Source organism: Anarrhichthys ocellatus, unplaced genomic scaffold, assembly GCF_004355925.1.
Source record: "Anarrhichthys ocellatus isolate YVR2014 unplaced genomic scaffold, GSC_Weel_1.0 scaffold10, whole genome shotgun sequence".
In the NCBI taxonomy this organism is placed as follows: Eukaryota; Metazoa; Chordata; class Actinopteri; order Perciformes; family Anarhichadidae; genus Anarrhichthys; species Anarrhichthys ocellatus.
In genome coordinates this window covers 4,311,372-4,321,575 of record NW_022280040.1, presented here as the reverse complement: position 1 = coordinate 4,321,575, position 10,204 = coordinate 4,311,372, and the positions used below count along the sequence as shown (strand labels likewise).

General features: G+C 38.2%; 1 protein-coding gene across 2 annotated transcripts; it reads right to left on the bottom strand.

The window, feature by feature from the left end:
* Nucleotides 1-108: 108 nt before the first annotated feature.
* LOC116385136 (receptor-type tyrosine-protein kinase FLT3) lies at nt 109-9,889 on the bottom strand. Of its 2 annotated transcripts, XM_031850348.1 has the most exons (23): nt 9,445-9,889; nt 8,939-9,090; nt 8,719-8,843; nt 8,453-8,564; nt 8,179-8,318; nt 7,789-7,952; nt 7,534-7,672; nt 7,206-7,383; nt 6,923-7,023; nt 6,691-6,802; nt 6,386-6,594; nt 6,182-6,294; nt 5,954-6,086; nt 4,927-5,031; nt 4,723-4,833; nt 4,477-4,633; nt 4,191-4,303; nt 3,931-4,052; nt 3,279-3,401; nt 3,075-3,186; nt 2,879-2,978; nt 2,391-2,496; nt 109-2,252 (listed from the first exon to the last, which is right to left on the bottom strand). In XM_031850348.1, the coding sequence occupies exons 3-23, from the start codon at nt 8,825-8,827 to the stop codon at nt 2,037-2,039; spliced, it is 2,775 nt and encodes a 924-aa protein (XP_031706208.1). In that variant the 5' UTR covers nt 8,828-8,843; nt 8,939-9,090; nt 9,445-9,889; the 3' UTR covers nt 109-2,036. The 2 variants fall into 2 exon arrangements, with proteins under 2 accessions (XP_031706208.1, XP_031706207.1); XM_031850347.1 differs by having other exon boundaries at nt 8,939-9,889.
* Nucleotides 9,890-10,204: the final 315 nt, after the last annotated feature.

Genomic DNA, 10,204 nt, shown 5'->3' with positions numbered 1-10,204 from the left:
TCATTCATAAATACAAAAAATAAAGCTTCTGTGAATGTGAAACCTGATCATGAAGCAAAATTAGATTAATAAGGAAAATGCAATAACCTATTTGTCGCTGCAATCATGTTTATTTTGTATTATTTATTTCTGTAATAAAATGCAAAATGTGAGAAAATGTTGTCAACTATAACATTAACATCTTTCTACAGCTCATATGGAAATTTACAACATCAACATAAATGCAGAGCAAGTTCGGGGACGCAATGCACAGACAACTCAATTTACTTTGTCACTCTTTCACTTTTGTAAGACAAGGTAGAATATATGGATCAACTCAAATGACACCTGTTTCACCTTATTTGTTAGAAGGAACTTTTGTGGTCAAGACCAAACTTTATTTCGTCTATATCTGAAGGAAAATAAACCATGTGGATGCAAAGCCCGTATTCTGAAGGAAAAACAAACAAAGCTTGGCATAAAGAGAAGCCTCTTACTGCCCCGCGAGGTGGTGAAACTACACCCTCTACTGTCCAAAAGGAACGCCTACAGTATCGGACTTTTATTTGCAGGGGCAACTAAGTACGTTTGAGTATACATTCAAGGTACTTGTACATACTTGCTTCTCCACTACATCTCACAGGCTTATGTAGTACTTTTTCCTTGGCAGCTTTAGTTACTTCTCACACTACAACTTTTCATACCCTTCCTGTCCATCTCCAAATTTAGTGATTTTGATTATTTCTTTTCCAATAATAAATAGGCTTACGTGTTCCTTTATATTAAAACAATTCACTTTCTTTATATGCTGAATACACAGTTTAAAAACCACTTTGTATCAGCTGAAAAATGCACCGTCGCAAAGCTGAAAACAGGGCTTTTTCCTGAGCTCGTGAAAAGTTGCCTTTTTACATGAGTTTCACACAACACATATGCTACAAACATAAGATGATTTTATAGAATATGATGCATTGCTGTAGATACAACTAGCAGTTTCTATGAGTTAAATTAGTACAACCATCAATGCAGTAAAATGCAACATACACATTAATGCAGCAGCAATATAAATCCAAAAACATCAAATAGTAAAACACTGACAAGGACCTTCTTTTTGCTTAGGTAAGGTTTTGAATGCAGGGCTGTATTGTTACAACAAGGCATGTGATTTATTCTTCCACCACAGATTTCCTTTATATACTTTATTTATTATTTTACCACCTTGTTACATATATGTCAGGTATGATATGAAGATGATTGATTGAATACGAAATGCTTAAAATTTAATAATTTCTGTAATTGTTTTTTTTTTTTTGTGAATTCGGAAAAGTTACTCCTCTTCAGACTTTTGGAAATTATTAAAATGAGTCAATCTAAGAAGCGAAAAATATCTTTTTTTGGTTGACAGATCAGACATATGTACATTGCATACATTTTATTTCATTAATGTGTAAAGTACATTTTATTGCAGGTATAATGCTTAAACATAAACAAACGAATAGAGATAACAAAGAAATCCACTAAAATATTTCAAAAATAAAGCTTGTTTTAAAAAAGATCTTCAAATGTGTACAAACATTTGGTTTGATCTGCAAGTAATAGCTGCCGGTATAATATAAGAGACCACAACAACATAATTGCCATCACATTTCACTGCATAACAATATATATGATATATGATATGTATATGATCAAATCTAAAATCAAAAGTTGATCAGTTGCTACAGCATGTAGGCCGAATGTATAAACAGGTTACAACTCCATATCTGACATCTCTATAGTCCTGAAAATATTTTGCATCCTTTTACAAAACTGTTTTTCATTTTAGCTGCACAATGATAATAGAAAACAAAAATACTGTATTAACATTCAGACCACTTTTTCATAGTGAGAATATGATTCACTGAAATACCATGTAATTAAAATCTTGTTACAATACTCTAATATAATATAAAGCAAGCGTTTAATGCTGTCACTCTTGAGATTATTGCTTTAAGAAAAACCTTATATGAACTGTTTAAAAAAATATATATAGATACCTTGGTTTGAACATTTGAGGATCACTCCGTATCAGCTGGCTTCACAAGCTTCTCGTCAGCTGCCACAGTGTCTGTGTCGGACACTTCTGCTTTGCTTTCTTCAGTCGCGTGGGTTTGACAGTAATCATTGGCTGACTGAGTCTTGTTCTCGTTCTGCTTTGTCAAGGCGGAAATGTCCAAAATGGCCGCTGCATTCTGGTAGTCGCTGGATGTCTTGTCGAGCATGTTATGGTAGAGCTGCAAGAGGAAGGATTTAATGCTGCTTTTAGATCAGAGACAATGTTAACATGTCTGTACAGCTGTGGAGGTGTACGGGATGAAACTCAAATAGACTATTTCTCCCCACAATGCGTTGACCTTGCTCTACAGGCCTACCTGCTCCTCTCTGTCTGTCAGCTGATCACACATAAAGGACACCAGTTTGGAGAAAGATGGCCGGTTGCTGGCATCCAGAGCCCAACACTTACACATCATCCCGTACCTGGAGAAGTAAACCGTGGAGATGAAATATTTAGCAGGATTCTCAGTCATCCATAATAGCAAGAAGTCAAAGGTCGCTGCATTGCTGTATTTGTTTTGAAAACAGTGGTGGAAGAAGTACTCAGATCCTTTTCTTAAGTGAAAGTACCAACACAATAATGTACAAATACTCCATTACAAGTAAAAATTCTGCATTCATAATCCTACTTGTAGTAAAAGTACAGAAGTGTTATCAGCTAAATTTAGTTACAGCACCAAAAGTACTAAATGTCCCATTTCATCGCGTTATAAATATAATATGTTATTAGATAATTGTTACTTATGCATTAATATGTAAGAAAAAGTTGAAACATAACGGCTGCATACAGACAGGCGACACCTACACAGACTCGTTGGCGTAGTAGGGACAATCCATCTTAAATCCGCTTTCAATCATCGAATAGAACATGTGATCCACCTTCATGCCCGGGTACGGAGTAACACCTGAGAGTTACACAGACAGAGTTGGCATTAATCATTGCACAGGAATTGATTATATGCTCGTCTTTTAAATACACTGAGAGTGCTCGCAAAGGCTACCAAGTGAGAAGATTTCCCAGAGCAGAATGCCATAAGCCCAGACGTCACTCTTCATGGTGTAGATCCCCTGAAAGGTGCTCTCTGGTGCCATCCACTTCACTGGCAAACGCACCTGAAAAGCCATGTCACCCACATAATGTGTAAGAATGCAGAAATGGACAGAACATAGCAACCAATGAAAGCTATAAAATAAAAGTATCATACATTTCCTCTCACGACATAGTTGGAGTCGTTGTCGATGTCTCTGGCCAGTCCGAAGTCACCAATTTTCACCCGTCTGCCCTTTGTCACTAACACGTTTCGAGCTGCCAGGTCACGATGGATACACTGCAGACAGACAGGACCCATCATCAGGGTGCTTACTTAAATCTCACTACAATCCACAAAGACCAAGCCTGCGACTGTAGTTTGACATTGGAACATTTTGGTTATTTGTTGATATATCTATTTACTGGACTGGCATGTGAGTTTTGGAAGCTGACAACAACTTTACACATACGTTTTATAATGTCCATAAAAACCTGAATAAAACCATCTGGTAGGTGGAGAGTTTAGGGCTGCAATTCACAATAATATTTAATTATCAATTGATCTGCAGATGATTTTCTAGATTAACGGATGGATTGTTTGGTTTATAAAATGTCGTGTAACAATTTATAAAACCAAAGTTATTGTCTTCAAATAGCGGGTTTTCTCTACTATCCATGCAGGATGTAATACAAAGAAGAGAGAGAAGCCAGAACTATAGGGACTGAGACTTTGCTTAAAAATGAACCTAATGATTAATCAGTCATTATGTGTGGGTTGAGAGATGTAAATGTGGAGCGTTTCCACAGTTTGGACCTTCGTTTCTTACATTCTTGGAGGAGAGGAACTCCATGCCTTTGGCCACTTGGAAGGCAAAGCTGAGCAGGTCATCAAAGGTCAAGGTTTGCAGGTCCTCTGTCTGATCGTCCAGGTCTTCATGGATCATCGGGTCTGCAGATAAACTGGGGTCAGTTTGGATCAACACCACTCAGAGAGATCTGTTACTCTCTGCTTGGCCAACTGAAGGTTTTAATATACAAGTTTATCTGTTTGACAACATGCATGTTCTGATTTCAAGTATTTTTTCACCTTCAAAGCTGTCCATGTCACCAGAGTTGACGGTAAGGAGAGCGATCTCCTCCTGCCCTCTGGTGGTACAGCTGTACATGGGCACGTAATTGTCCACTGCTGTGTCTAGCTCACTGAGAAAACACAAACGAGACGTGATTGTTATTGTAAAGTTACACTTTCAACAGAGTCATTTTACCAATATGCCGGCACTTATATAGAATCTTGTCTTTATGTTTGATCTCCCCTTATTGCTAAACTATTCCCAATATTGCTCTTCCAACCCCTCGTTTCCTGTCGTTCCCACCCAAAGCTTTTCCTGGGCTGCAGGTTGTGGTAAAGGCTGCTGAAACGGTCCTTGTTGAACGCGTCGGTCACAGACTTGTGGTAGCGCTCTCTGTTTGTCTTAAGGTAGTTCAGTAGATCTCCATAACAGCAGTACTGGAAAATCAGGTATGTGGGTCCTGTAAACGGGAAAACAAATAATGAATCATGGCACAAGATGTATCATCCCGATCTGACAAAAGTATTAGCAGTATAGTGGTAACTGTACCCGAGTCTGTGCATGCTCCAAGCAGGTTAACAATGTTGGCATGGTGACCGATGTGAGTCAGCATCTTCAGCTCTGACATCAGCGCTTCCTTCTCCACCGTCTGGTGTTTCTCTGCAGCGTCAAATATCACATCAGCTGCTTAAACGACCTCCATAACATTTTTTTTTGCATTTTGCTCACGGAATAAATAAATGAAACACTGACCTTTAAGCATCTTGACGGCCACCTGCTGTGAGACTCCAGGCTTGTTGATGCCATAAGCTGTAGCCTGGACCACCATGCCAAAAGCCCCAGAGCCCAGTTCTTGACCTGGTGAGGAGACAGAGACACACGAAAGTATAACTTTATTGCCACATTGTAATGAAACTTGGAACAATAACGTAAAAAGTCTGAAAGTGGTTGAATGCAACTAAGAACATTTACTTACTGTACGTAAGTGCAGTTTTGAGGTGCTTATACTTTATATTTTTTACTTCTCTACATTTATTTGTGAGCTGAAGTAACTTTTTAGATAAAAAAAACAATGCACTGCTAAAGACTAAATCGGTGGTACCTAACGTTTTCTATTTTAGATTTTGGCCTCCTACAAAAGAGTAAGTAAGTGTCCCGTTGGGGCCCCTGGTCAGTCTTCAGATGTTTATGAGTTATTAGTAGTTCAACCAAAGACTGGCTTCCCCTCTAAACTTCTCAGATGGGTTCATTTAAATAACTGTACAAGGCCCAAAAATATAAAACTCTCAAATTTGTAATGAAAAAAGCAAAAATTAGAAAAATTTCTTTAAGATGAATCCAATTTCATGAAGCAGAATGTCTCCTTCTTTCTTCTCCCATCAATCATGTTGCAATTGTGACCCTTTGAGGGTTCCAAACCCCTAGGTTGGGAACCACGGAAGTAAACTTCCCAACAACATGTATGGTAGTTAAAACTAAAAGCTTCATCTCGTCAGCTGCAACAGTAAAATGCTTCTAACACATTGATGCATCACTTTTAACAATCTATTCAAAATAAATCTGTCACAGTCTGCACAACTTATTCTATTTTCTTTTAATACTTTAACTAAATTAAGCTGATACTATTTTTGTACTAAGCAGGATATGAAACTCAGGGGTTTTACTTGTAAATAATTATTTTCACGTGGTAACATTGGCACTTTTCCTTAAGTAAAGGATCGGAGTACGTTTTCCACCACTGAAGTCTGTTATCATGTCTGATGCTCGGTGTGGTTCGTACCCAATTCTAGGTTCTCCCTGGGAAACTCCCATTTCAGGTCGTACCCAAACTCCTTGAAGTTTATGTAGATGTAATCGTTGTCATTGGGTCCAACCATCTGGATAATCTGAAGCTGGGGCTGATACTGGGGTTTCTATTGGAAACAGAAAGGGGTTGGCGTCATGTCCTCATGTGTGTTTGTGTGTGTGTGTGTGTGTGGGTGTATGTTTGTCAATGTGTAGTACATACCTTCTTTTTGACAAAGTACATGAGCACCACGGTAACTATTGCCAAAGCCAGGAGCAGAATCAAACTGCCTACTTTCAGCACCATCAAGCTGCCGTCATCAGTATTTGCAGAACCTAAAAACAGGGATGACAGATAGTTTCTAATAACAGTCATAAAAAACATAAATAAAAAGTCATTATTTTGATGTGAAATCAGTCTTGCTACCTGTGGAGTGCAGGAGTAACGGTGAGTAGTTTACTGAGTATTGGATTTTGCACCAGGAGTCAATTGAGTTTGTCAGGCAAAACTTTAAACGATGTCCATCCACTAGATCTCTGCTCAGAGAGCTCTTGATTGTCTTCTCACAGGAGACATCTGAGTCTGTTTGAGAGGCCTCTGGGATCTCCTTCCAGGAAGAGTCTGTTTCACAGATGCTATAATACAAAGAGTCGGGACTTAAGGAAATCTGAATCTGAGTGTGTCTGTGCGTATGTGTGTGTGTGTACATTAACAGGCTACAATGAGCATACCTGTCATTCGAAGGACACGACATCCAGGTATAATTTGCTGGCACGAGACTTGCGGTCTCAACGGTGAAGGGTTTATTGACCTCGTTATTCCCGAATTTGAACTTTGGTGTGTCTGAAACAAAGTCAGTGGACAATAAGCGTTTGTAATGCAAGTTTTAAAAGTGATAGAATTGTGCAGAATTTACCTAACAAATGTTAAACATTCCAGACACACACAATAAATCTCTCTTACCTACAACACACACTGATATAGTCTTTGTTTCTTTTCTTCCGCCAGCCTCCAGGTGTAATTTATAATCTCCTGACTTGAGTACATCACATCGCTTTACGGTCCTGAGAAGACAACATTCATATGAAACCCCCCAAAAGTCTTCAATAACATACCTCGTATGATTATAATTTACAAAAGGTTAGTTCACTGACCATCCGCATGTAGAAATGTACATGAGCATTAATAGACAACTATGCAACATTTTGAGGAGTTCAGCTCCACGGACATTGCTTCATGCAACTACCTGTGTTTTGTTACCCAACTGTCCCTGATGCAGTTAGTCATGTTTTTATCAGGATCTTCCCAGGAGCAGTGCTGGAGCACAGGGTGGTAGGAAACACTGGCTTGCAAACAGGAGCTTAATGCATTCTGAGCTGGTATGGTCAGGCTCTTATCCAGCTGGACAGAGAGGAAACCCTCAGCTACGGAGACACAAGAAGGAAATCAGTGCATGCACAAATGGTACAAACGGGACTAAACTTTAGAAAGAAGCATTCATTGGTAACAGTTGAAATTACTACACAAACAGAGAGAAAAAATAAAGTTTGAAAAATAAAATTTGTTCCGCTAACCTTGGACATGAACGTCAACAGACCTTGTTTTGTGGTTTTGACTCCTGCAGGTGTATGTGCCACTGTGGTCCACATTAACTGACTCGATGAACAGGTAAGACATCCAACTATTTTCATGGCCGTCATTTCTAAAGCAAATCTGGGATAAAAATATATTGTTGTTGTGATTTGAGTGGGAAAGACAAACATGAAAGGAAATAATTCAAATTTGAATTCAAAGAAAAATCTCAGTGATCTCAGCAGGAATTACTGTACCTCGTTCTTGACTTTAGAAGAGCATTCTAATATTGGGCCGTTGATGTTTTTGCCGCCCTTCTCCCACACAGGTGAAGGCTGTTGTTTTTTTCGGCAGCGTAGAAGTAAAGACTGACCAGGGCTCACGATGTCATTGGAAACTTCATTTAAGTCAGTGTCCAGGTCTGAAACACACAGTAAGGACTCAAGTCAATGACTTTTTAAAAATGTAGTCTAATAATTGTTTGCTATGATTATTAGAGACAGTCCCTAGGTTGTAAATTATTTCTACTCCGACCTTTTCAGGTGGTTGATGTGAAAACTGACCAATTCGATTTTGTCTGTGACCATTTATTATGAATAAATCATTTGTAGGATGTATTTAATGAATTTTTAGAAACATTGAATTACCGTAGTCATAGAGTTGAGAGCATTCTTGTCCTTCAGCGTTGGTAGCACAGCACATCACTCCACTCTTAGAAAACCAACTACTGGATACACTGCTAATTGCCATTACACTGTTTGCAGTAACAACGGCCCGATTATTGTTTCTGTTCAAAAGGGGGATTATTCAGAAAATCACACTATTATAAGATGTTTTTTGATAAAGTTAGAGTCAGTAGACTACATTGTTATCAACTAAACATATAAATCATGCATACATGTGTAGTGAATAACATCTTACCCGGACCATTCAAGTGTGGGCTTTGGGAAGCCCTCAGAGATGCATGTAAAAAAAGGGGAACGCCTTTTGTTATCCACTTTGTCCAGTGTCAGCTTTGGTTTTGTGGGACGTTCTTGAAAAAAAAGAGTAAATTGTCAACATTTTATCAGCATCAAGCAGTCCAGTGTTTGTTTGCTGTCTTGAGTCTTAGCATTGTTTTAGAGAGGTGATGAGACAGAGAGAGAGAGAGAGAGAGAGAGAGAGAGAGAGAGAGAGCTGTTACTCACTCATTACTACATGCAGAGACACAGCCAGTGAGGACCTGGTCCCTTCGCTAGTTTCACAGATCAGCGTAAACTCCCCTGAATCTGTCTCAGAAAGCGGTGGTAGGACCATGGAGTTACTCCCATTTCTGATAAAGTTTAAGAAAACCCCTCAGTTTAAATATATACACATAATACAAAAGGGGAAACACACCTAAATACACACACATAGAAATTCACTTACACTGTCAGTATTGGGTCTGCTCCTCTGATCCAGTGGCAAACAGGGAATTCAGAGAAGTCCTCCAAGGAGATGATGAGTTTCTGACCAACGCACACCTCTACGCTGACAGAACCAGATGCATTCTGATAGTCAGCTGGCACAAAACATGCAACCTGAAAGACAAGATTCACCATTTCATGATCCTGCATTAACTAGCTTTTGATGTGGTTGCGTGATTAAGGTTGCAAACTATGATGCAAACTACGGTATGTAGCTTCATAAACAAAAAAGGCTGACTTTTATACCAAAGACATATATTATTTACTATTTGATATCTGTGTTTTAATTATAAATCATCCACAAGACCAAATATACCAAGCTAAATGGAATTCCCTACATGTCAAAAATAATAACTTTAACAAGTTGTCTTGTGTCTGCTTTTAAAAGGTGTCATCATTTAAAGGTTATACTAAAATGATGCATAAACGGACACACTTCAAACTGATGAGCAGAATTAAAACCAGTACATTTTGTCAAGTACGTGCTAGTTCCCGCTCTGGTGTTTCACAACCTCTTGTTGCTCTGCAGCTTCGTTTCTAAGTGAATCCAAGACAATCAAAGTATCTTTATTTAATCTGCTATATGGTCGTATGGAAGACACAGTTAATTACATGCATGACAACAATTTATGTGCCGGACTAATGCACTTAAAAAAGCAAACATTAAATAACATTATCTAATATTATCACATTATATTATATTATCTATAAAACCTGCCATCTTAATGTACTGTATATGTCACTAGTTTACATTCCTTTTACATTCAGTGGAGTTTACCAATAATTAATAGTTTCCCATAACTCAGTAATGTTTCTGAAATAGACAGTAACTCAGAAATAGATGTATTATATAATACTATAATATATGTATAATTAATTGGAATTGTTCAGTTAAAACACAGGAGAGATCCCGACGGCTTTTACGTCATGACTGGGCACACAATCCGGATTCTGCGCTGCGATGCCATCAGAGCACTGAAGCTGGACAGCACACAGAAGAAAGACAACTAGAAAGACAGAAAAATTGAACTTCATTTCAAAAGTTGTTTTCTGAATAGCCTGAGGCAATTTAAAGAGAAGCGGATATTTTAAAGAGATGTGAGAAATGCAATCATAAAAACAAGAAACTAATATTTTCATAAAGGTAAGTCAATTGCTTATAGCTTATGCCCATTATGTGGTTTATTACATTGGTTATACAGGATACATTGTGTAGTTAGATACTTTA